Source organism: Tamandua tetradactyla, chromosome 17, assembly GCF_023851605.1.
Source record: "Tamandua tetradactyla isolate mTamTet1 chromosome 17, mTamTet1.pri, whole genome shotgun sequence".
Taxonomy (NCBI): Eukaryota; Metazoa; Chordata; class Mammalia; order Pilosa; family Myrmecophagidae; genus Tamandua; species Tamandua tetradactyla.
Window position 1 is genome coordinate 75,461,372 of NC_135343.1, and position 15,968 is coordinate 75,477,339.

Genomic DNA, 15,968 nt, shown 5'->3' on the forward strand with positions numbered 1-15,968 from the left:
AAGGAAAATGAAATCTCCTCCCCACCCTTGTGGCGTGGACAAGGGCCTCCGAGGAAACCGGCCTTCCAGGCCCCCTCGGAATTCTTGACCAACACACACCTTATTCTCCTGATGTGACCCAGATGGGAAGGGAATGCCTCTTGGAGTGAAACAGCTATTTATTGGATTCCTGGCTCTACTGCCTGATACCGCTGGGATCACAAACCGGTTAATTAACCTCTCTTGAGTCAGTTCCTTTATTTGTACAATGGAGATTTAATACCTTCAGAGGATAGTCGTGGAAAATGAGATGCATCCTGTGTGCCTGGCCGGGTGCCCCACACCTAGACAAGGAAGTGCAGGGCTGACCGCCACCATGAGGTCTCCTTCCTGGCATCATGAGCAGCAGTGTCTCCCCTCCATGAGATGCACTTTCCTCTCCGAAGATCAGGGCAGGCCAGCAACTGCTCTGGGCAGAATTGCTCTACATGGTTCTCCAGGGAGAGCAGCTTCACCCTCTAAGTGATTCCTTCAGCTGCAAAATAACAAAGGTAAACAAGTCAAGGATGGCAACCCTGTGGCACATGATGCTGTCCTGTCTCTCCCTTGCTCATGGCAGATATTGTAAGTGACTGGTACTTTTCTTCTTGCTCAGCCACAGATTGAAACTTATCTGCCATCCCCAGGTGGGTTAGGGTTAGGGCTAGGGTTAGGGTTCCTGCCAGTGCCATTATCTCTAGGTCCCGGGGCAGAGTGGATCTAACCAAGGTGGGGGGGTTGCTGGAGGTGCTTTTCCAGAGTTTCCTATGAATGCTTAGAGAGCAGAGAGGAGGGTGAAGTCATTCTTCTGGGAAACCAGGGATGACTTCATGATGGAAAAAGCATGTGGAGGGTGAAGGAGAGCATGAGTCCGGCAAGTAGACACAGGGGAAGGGTCTTCAGGTGGAGATGTCGCGTTGGCCCATGGGAGAGAACGTGGCCTTCGGAAATGACAAGAGCAAATACAACATAAGGGTGTGGGGTGAAAGGGAGAAATACAGATAGGTTAAATCCAGCTGTGAAGGGCTCAAGGAGCCAGTTAAGGCGTGGAGACTTTACTGCTTATGAGAAACGCTGAATGTAACAGCAGAACTGGGCTGTGGTTTGGTTTGGAGTCATAAAAATTGATGCGGGCTTGCCAGCCCGCTGGGATATCACATCCAGGTTTTGAGTCATCTTGGTGCCCATAAAAAAAAATCAAACCTTAAAACTGATTATAGGATCCCAGATGGTATTGCCCTCCAGCAGCTTGCAGAAGCAAATGAAAATAGTCTGTCAAGGAAGATAGCCTAATTCCAGACCTGAAGTTATTTCTACATATAATTCTTCCTCATCCAATGCTTAGTACAGTACCAGAGGAAACAGGCACACAGAAGACACATGAAGGAGAACCAGCAGAAACGTAGATGACAGAAACAAAGCCCCAGAGATTCCAGGTATTGGAATTGTCAGGCACAGATGGGAAAACAACTGTGCTTACTATGTTCGAGGAGAAAAAACCCAAGCTTGAAAATTTTGGCAAGGAATTGGCAATTATAAAAAATGAAAAAGCAGATTTGAAAAAGAACCACCCACCAAGTCTAAAACTGAAGAATACAAAACTGAGATCATGTAAGAGCAGACGAGGCTGTCAGTACATTCTAATGTCAGAGGGTCAGAGCAGAACGTCTGCTGTGCAGAGTGGGTAGAAAATACAGAAAAGCAGGTAAGAGGCAGTGAAACAGCGAAAAGAGGTATATAGTATATGTTGAATTAGAGTCCCAGAAAGAGAGCAGAGAATGAGACAAGTAATATTTGAAGAGATCATAGAGGCTGAGAATAATTAAATTGATGAAAGACAAAAATGTGCAGATTCAAGAAGCCAGAAAAATCCCAAGATGGATCAATAAAAATAAGTCCTTACCTAGAGAACTTATACTGACTCTGGAGAAAACTGAAGATAAAAAAAAAAGATTACAAGACCCAAGGGACTAGTTATGATGACTGTACAAGTTTATTTATGTGCTAAAAACCATTAAATGGATTTTTTAAAACTTAAGAAAAATAAATATGAAAAAAGGTTCACTCAATCACCCTGGCACTCACTGGCTCTCCTCAGCTTTGCAGGACACGTGGCAATCAGGAGAAGAGCATCAGGTGTGTTGTCAGAAGGAGTTTTCACAGCAATCCAGGAGCTCTTCTCCAGACTCCCAAATGACAGTAATGTATCAGGGAGGGAAAAAGATCATGGGTGGATGTGCATGTCCCCTTGCCTGGAAGCCCACTATTCCACGGGAATGGGCTCATTAGTGTGACTTCCTGTGGCCTTGGCAAGGAATATGCCTGGTTACGACAGACCAAAGCTCTGGCTTCTCACTGGGTATTTATAGTTCCTATCACAGTCCTGTTGTGCAGTTGCTATTCACCAATCAGGCATCACTTTCGTTATAAGCACTGTTGCCTGGTAACAGCGGAGATCCCACCCTTATCAGGTTTCCAAGGAAACAGTCATTAGAAGAATGTAAACCCAAGGTTTCTCCCATAGAGAAAAAGGAAGTTTTTGTTTTTTTTCAAGGACCTTTCTCACATCTACTCAGGAAATAGTCCTCAAGATTGAAGGTAAAGTGAAAAGCAACGACTAAGTGAGTTCACCATCATTAGACATGCACAGAAGGAAATTTTACATTTCAAGTGAAAGAAAAATAATCTGAGATGAATGTAGAAAAGAATAAAGAGCCATGAAAACGGTATTTATGTGGGTTGATATAATGAATGCTAATAGTATAAAGCTATAACATCGAATAGGCTTAAAAGGAAAACATGTAAGTAAATTGAATTTAAAATGTTAAGCAGTTGCATAGAAGTTAGGGAGGGTTTAAGTCTGATGTAATGTTTCAAGACCCTTGTGTTGTACAGATGAAGGTTGAACAAGAGCATCAGCAGTAGACTTTGATAAGTCACAGATGCAGATTATAATTTCCAGGTTAACCACTGAAAGAAAACTTCTAAATCTACAGAGGAAAAAAGTGAGATAATAAAAATTACTCAGTCCATCCAAAAGAAGACAATAAAAGAAAAAAAAAAGGAATATAAAATAGGTGGGATAAATAGAAAGCAGGCTGTAAAAAGGTAGATTTGACTCCAGATACATCCAGCAAAGAGTAAAATGGAGTATCACAAAGGAGGAAATCCATTTGGCCAGTAAATATATGAAAAATTGCTCAGCCACATCAGTAATTTATAAGAGTGTCTATAGCAACATTATTGACAATAGACCCAAACCAAAAAACCCTAAATACTTGGCCACAAATAACATGGATAGATTATGATAGGGTCATATGAGGGAATCCTGTAAAGCAATAAAAAGAAAACAACTACATGCAGCAACAGTGATGAATCTTAAAAACACAGCATCGACCAAAAGAATGCATAGAAATGATTTCCCTTCTGTTAGGTTTACAACTAAACAAAACTAAACTGGGTTCCTTAGGGCTTGGTATTGGGGTGGTAAAAACTATAGAGAAAGGGCACACTGGATGTGTGGGGAGGTGCCAACAGCTTCTGTTTCTTGAATCAGGTGGTCTGTAATGACTCATTAAGCTGGCTAGGTATGACTTAGGACGTTTCTACTTAGGTGTTCAATTTTTGCCATTAAAAAAAAAATAGGTTTTAAACATTACTTGAGTTTGCTGTAGGACTCAGTCTAATTGATGGCTCACCATTCGGTTTGGTTCCAGGAGTCACCCCCTGCCCTGGATGGCCATGCAAGTCCCTTAGTCCAGGGTCCTGACTTATATCTCCTTGTTCAGAGCCAAGAACCTAAGGAAAGAGAGAAAGATGGAGTGAACATAGGCCTTTAGTGAAGACATTTGTCACCTTGGGTTAAATGTGTGAGGAACCCACGGCCCGTGAGGGAGCCTGATTTCAGGGGACGGGCACCCTTGAGCCCTGAGTTTGGGTGCCTCTACAACAGCACTGCTTCCACCCACCCTCCCCCCTTCCCAGTGGAAGCCCCTCTTCTTACAGCGTTGGTTTCCTGCAGATTTCCGTGGAAGAGATGGAGCGAAATCTGGTCATCAAAGTCAACAAGGATGCTGTTATGAAAATAGCAGTTGCCGGGGAGCTGTTTCAGCTGGAGAGAGGGTTGTATCAATTGAACCTTACAGTGGGAGGCGTTCCCTTCCCAGATAAAGACCTCGTTCAGCCCGTAAGTATGTTCACTGATCACTGGGCTAAGAGCATGGCACTCCCTGTGCTTAGGAACTGGACTCGGCAGAAGGATGACATTTAGCCAGGAGCTGCCAGGTGTTTAGCCTTTACCAAGTTTGCAAAAGACCTAGAAGAAGGCAAAAGCTACCCTAAGTTTAACTAACACTAAGGTGCAGTTATATTATTAATTACATGAGCTGGCTAGCTCTTGCCACCTCTTTTAATGAGACTCGGTTAAAAGTTGTCATACGAATGGATAATAAAAATGTCTCTTTTTCCCTGGGGCTAAAACACAATCAAATTGTTCTTCAAATAAAAAGAAAAAAATGAGCGTTTTCAGGCAATTCCTGAAAACATTTTGGGATATCAACCTTGTCAGGATTTGCGTGGGGGGAATGCAAAGGTTTAATGGGAAAGTTAGCATTGGTTTCTTTTCCGAGCCCTGCCTTTTCTTACCCTTTCCTCACACCACACACCTATATTTTCATCTCCCCAGCATGCTGATGTAAATGCCTAGAATCCTTAGCATTGAGATTATAATTGCCACACCCAAGACAAGAAATAAACATCACAAGCATCTTTGGGGCCTGTTCTAGTTTGCTAGGTGCCAGAATGCACTATACCAGAAATGAAACGGCTTTTAAAAAGGGGAATTTAATAAGTTGCAACTTAATAGTTTTTAGGCTGTGGAAATGTCCCAATTAAAACAAGTCTATACAAATGTCCAATCCAAGGCATCCAGGGAAAGATACCTTGGTTCAGGAAGGCTGATGAAGTTCAGGGTTTCTCTCTCAAGTGAGAAGGCACATGGCAAACATGGTCAGGGCTTCTCACTCGGCTGGAAGGGCACATGGCGAACACGGCGTCATCTGCTAGCTTCCTCTCCAGCTCCCTGGGAAGTGTTTTCCTTCTTCATCTCCAGAAGTCTCTGGCTGGTGGACTCTCTGCTTTGTGTTTCTGCAGCGTTCTCTGTTGTGGCTTCCTTGTGGCTCTCTCGTTCTTCTCTGCTCTCTCCAAATCTCTCTCTCTCCAAAGTGTTTCCTCTGTTATAGGATTCCAGTAAACTGATCAAGATCCACCTAAAATGGGTGTAGACACATCTCCACCTAATCCAACTTAACAGCCACTCTTGATTGAGTCACTTCTCCAGGGAGATGATCTAGTTAAAGTTTCAAACATACAGTACTGAATAGGGATTAGAAGAAACGGCTGCCTTCGCAAAATGGGATTAGGATTAAAGCATGGCTTTTCTAGAGTATATACATCCTTTCTAACCACACAGGGCCCAAATGATGTGCTTTCCGAGTGCTTCCTTCCTCCCAGAGGGTGTGCAGAGGGATGTCTGCACATGTGTCCTCTGCAGCCACACCCACCATCTCGCGTGGTCAGCCTGTCGATGACTGCTCACACCCCCACGCTTTCTTATCTTACAGATGAAGCCTGAGGTGACCCAGATCACTCTAAGCCATATAACAAGGGTATGGTAGAGCTGGAAATAGCATACCCAGCCCCGTCATCACATTTTTCCATATGTGCATTAAAATTTTAGGTCCCAGGTAGCCAATGCCAGGCAAAACTATTGGATGAATGTCAGCTCTTCCCACAGCCTTTCAGAGAGGTGAATGGTGCTTCCCATCTCTGTTTTAGGAATGGGGAAAGGAAACACACACAGAGAAGGAGGGCTTCACTTACTCTGATATGTATTATCCTTAGCAGGCATGGAAATGGGATTTGCTGCAAGTGCTGTACTCAGCCTTCAAAGGTGTTCCACAGTGAATCACCCTGTAAAGTAAAGAGCCCTTTTGTGACGTAGATAACCGCCACATAAGGATTTGCCCGTTGTAGATTCCCATGCGGGTGCCCTGTTTCTGGAGCACGGGAGGCCGTCTGGCCGTCTGGCCGTCTGGCCATCTCACCGAAGCCGCAGTCACTTGGCCTCTCATCGTGATACCCGGGAGCGCAGGTGGCACCCAGAAGGCTACTGGGATTTCTCTGTCTTGCCAGATAAACCCGCGCCTTGATGCCTGCATGAGGAGCTGGAACTGGCTGAATGGTGAAGACACTACCATCCAAGAGACGGTGAAAGTGAACACTAAAATGCAGTGCTTCTCCGTGACGGAGAAAGGGTCCTTCTACCCCGGGAATGGATTTGCTTCCTTCAGCCTCGATTATGGTACGTCTCGGTGGTGTTTTTGTGGAGATGGCTATGGTTGTACTTTTCAGCCAATTATGCACTAAAAATACAGAGCAAGCGAGAAAAACAACCTCATACCTCTGATGGACAGCGATAGGGCTAAGCTGGTGCCTGGATTGGCATCTGGAGCAGATCCCAGTAGGAGTGAGGGTGGAAGCTCTGTCCTCGAGATGGTGGCTCAGGGGCTCACTCGGTTTTGAGTCAGTCAGTGAGGCAGCGATGACAGAGACCTAATGAGAAGACAGAGAGCCCAGGCAGTAGGCTGGCTCAGATGAGAAGGCGTCAGGAAGGCGTGTTGCAGAAAGTTCCAACATAAGATAAGCCTAGGACTTGTCCATGTGGTTGAGAAGTTCTCAAATCTGTATTTGATATTGGAATCACCAGTGATTTAATCAGGAATAAAAAGGGACAGTATTGAAAAATAGTGTGGCTGCCGAAAGGACCCCAATAAGCTCAAGTTTAAAAAGAGAGAGGAAAGAACAAGTGAAGGAAAGAGGGGCATCTTACACGATAAATATAGCTCTGGCACAGCCCTGTAATATCTGAAAGCTGGAAGTTCTCTAAGAATTGAGGCTTAATGAAATAAAATGTCCAAAGCAATAAAAGAAATGTTTCCTTTATGTGTGGAAAAAGAAGAGAACATGAGAGGAACAGGGCTTTGTGAAGCTGGTGGTGTGATACCAACGTGGAGTGGAGAGAAGGTGGGAGCTGGGGCAGCTTAGGGCTGTGAGTGTGGGGTGAGGCATGGGATCCTAAGATCGATTTTGAACACATAAAGTTAGGGATGCCTTTTGGACCTCAGGTGGAGATGTTAAGGGATTGAGCCCAAGGTGGGGCTGGGAATTGTCTTTCTGATGGAAACTGAGGCAAAGGTCTTGGTTGAGGACACCCAGGGAATGGGTTAAGGCTGGAGCGGAAGTGAAGGATTAGGCTCAGAGGTCCTCCTGCCTTTTATAAAGCCGAGCTCTTCATTTCTTTCTTTCTTTTTTTTAGCCACTGAAACTTAAGTTTATTACATTTCTTTTTCCACTTTTCTGCCACTGAGCCACTGTTGCACCACCCTCTTCATTTCGTAGAACAAAAACAAAAAGTGCAACCCTCTCTTTACTGTCAGTATGGAATTGGTGAAAATTTTCAATGAAAACAAATAATCCCAGTATACTGATAAAATGAGCAAGCCAGTTAAACATAAACTTTACAAGAAATAAATGAATGTCCCAAATCATGGTGAATTATCAGTTGTCCGAGGATAGAAAGGAACACTGTTCAGAGAATAACTTAGTTGAGATCAGTGGTTGATGGTTCAACAGAGCTTACTGCTTTAACTTTGGAAACATGATTCCACCCCAGTGTTCTTAGATAAGTTTTTAAATTAACTATTATCTCTTGAGCATGTCCCAGCTAGAACCCTTAATTTCTGTCACTGGCTCCTTGTCCATGAGTGGCTTTTGACTTTAAGACTCTTAGGAAAGTCATGCATCCTGCCCCAAGAACATCTGCATGCACGAATTTTGCAAGCTTTTCCAGCAGGTTCACAAGCCTGGTGGAGCCCATCCGAGAACTCCAGATTAAGAACGCGTGTCTGCCCCGACAGTTATGAAGTGAGTCTCCTCACCTGTTGTGCCCTCTTTTCCATTCCTCAGCCTGTCCGGGTGGGTTTGGTTTAACTTCCCATCTTCCTGTTACTGTCACTCCCTCTCATGCCCAATCTCCTGGTCCTTGGAGCAATGGCTTCCTCTTCTGGCGCCATTTTTATGGATCTGCTCTTCCATTCTCCACGGTGTCAATCTCCTGGTCCTTGGAGCAATGGCTTCCTCTTCTGGCGCCATTTTTATGGATCTGCTCTTCCATTCTCCACGGTGTGAGTCCCACCGAGGCGGCTCGAGCCCCTCTTTATTTCTAAACTACAAGCCTTTTATAGCTAAGTAGCCTGAGTCTTATCGCCTCACAGCAGCATAGAGGGCAGGTAACAGACCTGCACGCTCGCCTCACCTTACCTCAAGCATCCAGTGTTTGACTCCAAGTTTAAGGACGATCCAGTCCAGTTCAGAGGAAATGGATCCGCTCTTCTGAACATAAGCAAGTCCCTGTCCTCTTAAGGCGTTTACATTACCATTTATCTCCTTGACAGCTTTGTTTTAATGGTCAAAAATATCACCACATCATTAAAGCTGTTTTTGAAAAAAGAACCAATCACTCCTAATTCCACCACCTAACTCAATAAATACATCACTCCATATTCCTTTTGGTCTTTATTTTTATGCATATAAATATAGACCATTATTATAATCAGGTTCCATATAAAATCATGTAATATAAAATGTTTAATTCATTTTCACTAACAATATTTTTCAGGTTGTAAAATAGCCCCCCCAAGTGTAATTTCTAATGATTGCATATGCTTTCTGAACAGTTTGTATCATAATGTGTTTAGCATATTGCTGTATAGTTTTGACCTGTAAATTCAGCAGAAGCAAAGGCCACATGGTACTTTGATAGAACCCTTTACATTTTCAGTAAATCTCACACTATATTACTAATGTCTACTTTATAATAAAAATTTCGATGCGGTAATTCAAAATGGATTTGAACTTATTAGACCCTCATGGCCTGAGACTTAGAATGAGATGAGAGCTTTGCCCCTGAGAAAACTTCCCCAAAAAAGTTGAGGCATCTGCATAAAATCAGCTCAATCTCCTGCCTCTAACCCTCCTACCTTAAAAACCACTTCTTTGCAACTACCCATCTGCCTAAGTGCTCTCTGAGAGGTGAAACTTACATTTGGAGAAATGCACTTATCTCTTCTTTCTCAAACAGGAAACTTTGGTAATGGAAAAGAATGCTGGTTTTTTTGTTACTTTTTCAATTCAACGTGAATACTTTGTATTCAACGTGTACTTTGTAGTACAATAAACAACTATTAAGAACTGACACGGTTAAATACCATTTAGGATGGGGACACAGACAGGGACAGTTTGAGGAGCTCACAGTCAGTAGGGAAATAGAAACAGTTATAATTCACTGTTTTAACATTAACCCTGACCCTGGAGTAGAGGGAGGTCTGGGGCTTGAATGTATGGAAACATTGTTTCATTGTCATTTTGCCTAAACACAAGTTAAGACTGAAATTCTTGGGGAGATAATGTAAAATGCATCTGAATTAAAGTTAACTTCACTGAGGCATTAGAACAGTAGAAGAGTTGAAATTCAAACTGTAAAATTGTGTTTGGTCTGTGGAATAATGCTAATTACAGCTTTCATTTGCATTGTAGTTTAAACTCTTCAAAGTACTTGCAAACTTGTGCAGTTTGACCTATAGCCCTAAAAGCTATAGGTCAGCTGCAATGGTCCAGGAAAAAATGGGATCCTAAGATTGTGGGCTGAGGAATGTGCCTCTCCAACAGGCTTTGGGGAAAGAATTTTCCCTTAAGTTCCTGTAATGAGAGGAGAGAGAGAGGAGGAGATGTGCAGCCCCCTGCCCACAGCTTCCTGCCCCTGTGACCCCAGCAGAGGTCTCTCCATCTGCAGGAGCTTCCGGAATTGGAAGGAACTGGCATAGCCAGGAGGGAAATGAGCCATCCCAGGGCTTCCCCAGGGCATTTTGCCTTGTGGGCCAGAATCTGAAGCAATGCTGGAGTTTTGCCATCATTTCCGTGCATGGGGCTGTGTGCCGAAACAGATGATGGGTTCTTACCAATTCAGCATTGAATTCTCTGAGCTGGAAAAGGGCATTACTGTTTTCTGTTTGCTTTCTCCAGCCATGCCCAGCATCTCTCACTGCCCAGTGGAAGGTATTAGGAGCTGCGTTTACACTCCGCCCCACTCTGTCGAGGCAGTCAGGTCTGCCTTCCCCCCGTATGTATTTTCCTGTAATGCTCCACCTTCGTTGCAGTGAGAGCGCCGCTGGACGTGGGAACCGAGTCACCCTGGGAGATAGAAGTCATGGCTCGAATCCGGCCCGCCACGGACACCGGGGTGCTGCTGGCACTGGTGGGCCAGGACCACGCCGTCCCCCTCTCTGTGGCCCTGGTCGACTACCACTCCACAAAGAAGCTCAAGAAGCAGGTACTAGCAGCCTCCTTCCACCACGGAGAAGTGAGTTAGGGAAACGTCTAGCATGGGAGCAAACTGAGATGTGGCTTTTTAACTCCCCAAGCATCAAAAGCTCCCAAAGGCTTTTCCTTTGAATCAAGTTACCGAATCTTTCCACTGTGTCTGGAAGTTTATTCCCAACCTACCAAGTTTCTGACCAGAGATGTCAATCCGCCAAGTTTGGCACAGGCTGCCCCCTGGCTTTTGCCATGTTGTTGATGTGAGGTTAGCTTGACACCGCTGCAAGCGAAATCACTGCTCGGAGACCTAAAACCATGAGCCAGAGTTGGCCTACAGTGACGGTGGGGTATGTTTTCTTCCTGTACGGTGTTGACCAGCGCCATGCTTTAAAACAGTTGCATTAGTTGCTAATATTTAAAAGTCAGATGATTTCACAAACAAACCAGGATTTCCATTTTCTCTGCTAAGACTGGGCTATGCCCTACGACAGCAGCGTCCCCACATGGTGACACTGGGCAGAGCTGGGTGTAGCTGATTCCCTGACATACAGGATGCTGTTGCCACTTTATGCTTGTCCCCATCTCTCATCATTGCCTCCCTGATACTAAATTAGTTGCTACTTATCACTGTACTCACACCGTTTCCCTAATAGAAGTACTAAGAGGAGATAGAAATAGCTTTCATTCTCTTGTTTATGCCAAAAGGGAAAAATGTGAGCTATCTCAGAGAGTTAGCTGGGACACCTGCCCTCGCAGGCCATTGAATTTTTCTCTTACCTGGACCAGACAGTGACAAGTGTGGTTTGCACACATGTTCACTAATCAGCGAAGAGTGCCCAGGACATTTGCAAACCCAAAGCCCCGGCATTTGAGATAAACAGCTCAGGGTAATGAAATAGCAGTGACCCACAACTTCGCCCTGGATGGGGAAAGAGGAGAAGGTAGTGAGCCTACACGTGTTGAGCAAAGAGATCTACTGCCCGGCGTGGATATCCATCAAGCAGTGAGCCGGGGCAGCTTCCTTGCTTGTGTGCATTTTGCTGCCTGCCAAACCCCCATTACTGCGTGATCCCAGAAGCTCCTTGTGGCAGTGTTCATATGAAAAATGAGGCGGTTATCTGTATTTTCTATCATGGAAACACAAACAGCTTCTAATTAATTTCAGCTCAAACACATGCACAGTTTTCCAGATGGCTAGAAAGTATGATTTTGACTCTTCCTGGCACCTGGCCCTAAGATGGTATTCCTTTATTTTGCTCGTTCAATTTCAAATCTGGAAGAGGCCATGGGACCCTTCCAGCGTGGCCTCTTCCCTTTGCACACACAGAAACTGAGTCCCAGAGAGGTGAAGTGACTTACCCACAGTTAATTAGCTGCTGAACCGAGACTCGAACCCAGGTCTCCTGGGTCCTTGTCACTCCGGGGAGGCCTGCAGGAGACAGTCCTACCAAAGAAGGGTTCGTGACTTCTAGGAAATGGGGAAGCCACTTGGAGGAAAGATTTTGAGCCCCAAGTGTAACCTTCACTTGTTGTGGTGTGCGCTGGGCTACAGGGAGGCCCCTTTAGGCCCCTCCTCGCTTCCCTGCACGCTAACGAGCGCTTCTTCCCCACTCCAGCTGGTCGTCCTGGCCGTTGGGAACGTCACCCTCTCTCTGATGGAGATCAAGGTGTGCGACAGTCAGGAACACGTTGTGAAGGTCTCCGTGAAGGAGGGGGCGGCAGCCCTGGTGGTCGATGGCACCAAGGGTCAGAGCGAAGTGAGCCCCACCCAGCTGCACGAGAGGCTGGGCTTCCTGGAGCAGCACCTGCACGGCTCCGTGCACACCTTCGTCGGGGGGCTGCCAGGTAAGGGCCCCGTGCGGGCTGCACACTCTGAAGGTGGGGGGCGTCGACCGTGGCATGTCCTTCCCCTCTTGATTCTAGCCATGGTCAGCTTGTTTACCCCAATTCAAACTTGGACAGAAGTGGGCATTTCTAGTGAAAATTATTGAGTGGACTTTCTCTCTTAAAAGGAAGAAAGAGAACAGGTATGTTTATTCACTGGCCATGATGGTGTCTTGAGGTTTGCAAACAGGCAACTCCGTTGAGGCTGAGAAGGCAGTAACTGGGGCCAGTGGCTGGCTTGGGTCAAGTCCTCTCCTTTCCTCAAGGAGCATCCATCAGACGTCTTGAATGTACCAGGCACAGCAGAGAAGGCAGTGGTTCTGCAGAGGCTGAGCAGATCCCGAGATACAGGAGTCAAGTTGTTGGGGGGACCAGGCCTCCCCCTTCCTGAATCCTGCTGGCTGTTCCCGCTGTTGAGTGCAGCGAATGGAATAACCACCAGCCTCTTAGGTCCACCGGAGGTGGCAGAAGGGACCACGATACTGCTGGCTCACACAGGGCGTAGGGATGGACTTTTATCTTAATTAAATCAAGAGTGCTGCTGGCCCTGGCCGTGAGCCCTGTGGTCGGGGTGAAGTGGTAAAGAGACAGATCAGAGCCAGGTGCTTATGTAACGTCCTGGTCTCCTCCCCCCCCGGGCAGCGCAGGTTTTGACTTGTGACAAGTAGCAGATGAACAGGCTTGGCCACCAGACACCAAGTCCATTTAGTTTGAATAAACAGAGCTTTAAAGAGGATGGAGGGCGAGCTGGGAAGCCCTGCAGCGTGAGCGACTTACATTGGGCCCATAAAAAGATAAGATTTATTTAATCGATTTGACGATCTGTCCGTCCTTCCTGGGGAAAGAACAAAAGAGGTGGCTGTCCAAAAACTGGGCTGGCAAACGTTGAATGCTCGCCTGCCAGGGTTCTCGGTCAGGCGGGCGTAGTGCTGTTGGAGATGCGGAGGAGGTAGAATGCCACTTGCAGAGAAAAAGCCAGGGACCGAGGAGGGGCCAAGAGATGGGCCGGCGGGCGATACTGTGGCGTGGACCGGGAGGAGGGAGGGGCGCCGAGGAGAAAGCGGCGCTGTGCGTGGCGGACAGGCACCGGGTGCACGGGCCACGCTCCTGCTAAAGCTGGTTTTCTGTTCTTCCCCCATGTGCCCAGATGTCCCTGTGACTTCGGCGCCAGTCACGGCGTTTTACCACGGCTGCATGACGCTGGAGGTCAACAGGAAGACACTCGATCTGGACGAGGCTGTCTACAAACACGGCGACATCACGTCGCATTCCTGCCCGCCCATCGCTGGGCCCTAGCTGCTGCCGCTGCAGGGCGCGCACCCTCCAAGGAAGAAAACTGTTCCGGCTTCTCTTTGAAATCCCACCCCCACTCCCACCGCCAAAAAAAAAAAAAAAAAGATAATAAGAATAAGCATAAAGGGAAGGTATAAATTATTCCAACTCCCCTCCACTGCATGTACAGTTTCTCTAAAAACACTGAAGAGGGTAGGAGCTGCTGCTGACCACCGGTTGAGGTTATCGTGGGGACCCTTCTTTGCCATGTAAATATTTGTAAATAGTTGAGAAGACTAATATTAATGATCTGAAGCCACACACTCAAACTTCCCCAACCGTCCTCCTGGGAGGGCCCGGTCTGCACAAACTGGAGGCGAGCTTGGGAGATGGGAGACCGGTTCCATGTCAGGGTAGGCTTGAAGCAAAGAATTCTCTATTATTTTTATTACCAGATGCTTCTTTCTGATTTAAGGAATATGGACAAAAAATAAAATATTTACAGAAAACTTTTAAACTCTGTGTGGGCCGCTGGTCTCCTGATTTTTTGGTCTGTCTGTTTTAGCACTTGTTTGGCAGCTCTCAGGGTGGAAGGATGACGGAGAAAGGACAAATGCATGTGTTTCATGGCTGAAGGAGGGCTTTGTGCTCCGGTTCGTAACAGCTCTAAGAAAAAAATCTCATTTTTCTGCCCATGTGCCGGACGCATGTCCCGGTGCTGACATTGGATTAGAGGGGTGCTGGGGAGATGCTTGTCGCTGTGGTTGGGGGCCAGCGTTCCTTCTCACGTGGGGGTGACAGCAGGGAGACGAGAGTGTATGGCCGTGGCCCACGTGCAGCTCTGCTCCTGGTTGGCAGATCGCCTCCAGCGAGAAGTCCCAGTGTCTGCACACGGCAAGTGGAGATAAATGCCTGCCTTGTTTATGCAGGCAGCACAGATGCATCGCACGGGGCCAGCAGCAGCATGTCCCAGTTACGGGGCTGGGACAGTTACGACCAGAAAGACAGCCCGCCCCACCCCCGGAGCTCACGCCGCTGGTGGGAGGGTAGGAGGTAGGGATTCTAGATGAGACTGTCATGGTGGCTTCTGGGAACATAGAGGGGTGCTGGGCCAGCCTGAGGACCTGGGGCTGCGCCACCAGAGATAGAGGGACCCGGGTGGGGGACAGGGAAGGGTTAAATAGAACAAGGCAGGCTCTTTTTTTTTTAATTATTAATTATTTTTTTAAATAAAACACCAAATAAACGCAAACATTCCTATTTTTGATCATCCCGGTCTACATATATAATCAATAATTTACAATATCATCACATAGTTGCATATTCATTATGATCATTTCTTGGAACATTTGCATCTATTCAGAAAAAGAAATAAAATGAAAACAGGAAAAAAAATTATACATACCATACCCCTTACCCCTCCCTTTCATTGATCACTAACATTTGAAACTAAATTTATTTTAACACTTGTTTCCCATATTATTTATTTTTATTCCGTATGTTCTACTCGTCTGTTGTCAAGGTAGATAAAAGGAGCATCAGACACAAGGTTTTCACAATCACACAGTCACACTGTGAAAGCTATATCATTATACAATCATCTTCAAGAAACATGGCTACTGGAACCCAGCTCTACATTTTCAGGCAGTTCCCTCCAGCCTCTCCATTACATCTTGACTAACAAGGTGATATCTTCTTAATGTGTAAGAATAACCTCCAGGATAACCTCGACTCTGTTTGGAATCTCTCAGCCATTGATATTTTGTCTCATTTCACTCTTCCCCCTTTTGGTCAAGAAGGTTTTCTCAATCCCTTGATGCTGAGTCTCAGCTCATTCTAGGATTTCTGTCCCACGTTGCCAGGAAGGTCCACACCCCTGGCATGACCCCTGGGAGTCATGTCCCACATAGACAGGGGGAGGGTGGTGAGTTTGCTTGTTGTGTTGGCTGGAGAGAGAGAGGCCACATCTGAGCAACGACAGAGATTCCCTTGGGGGTGACTCTTAGGCCTAATTTTAAAATAGGCTTAGCCTATCATTTGCAGGGTTAAGTTTCATATGCGCAAACCCCACAAGGCAGGCTCTTAATCCTACTTTCTCTTTGCCCTCCCTGGATAAATCCACTGGATTTGTTTATAGATTCATCCTGTACTGTGTGCACCTTTGTTACAATTCCTGAAATAGTGTTGTTATAATTATGCTATTAACTTTAGCACGGTGTTTACACTGTTTTGTACAGTTCTATGGGTTTGTGTTAATTTCCCTTCTTTTCTCTTTTTGAATATGCACTTCTGTGGTGTCTATTACATACACAATGGTGTGCCCCCATCCTCATCATCCATTGCCAAAACTTTCCCATCAC

The 15,968-nt window shown here is 46.0% G+C and overlaps 1 protein-coding gene across 1 annotated transcript in view; it reads left to right on the plus strand.

The window, feature by feature from the left end:
• The window catches only part of GAS6 (growth arrest specific 6), a 62,749-nt gene extending 48,624 nt beyond the window's left edge, over nt 1–14,125 (plus strand). Inside the window, exons 11-15 of the mRNA XM_077134972.1 lie at nt 4,040–4,204; nt 6,211–6,379; nt 10,293–10,465; nt 12,069–12,297; nt 13,484–14,125. Coding sequence (XP_076991087.1) covers nt 4,040–4,204; nt 6,211–6,379; nt 10,293–10,465; nt 12,069–12,297; nt 13,484–13,632 — 885 coding nt within the window. The 3' untranslated portion in view covers nt 13,633–14,125. The remainder of the gene's footprint in view (nt 1–4,039; nt 4,205–6,210; nt 6,380–10,292; nt 10,466–12,068; nt 12,298–13,483) is intronic.
• The last annotated feature ends 1,843 nt before the right edge of the window (nt 14,126–15,968 follow it).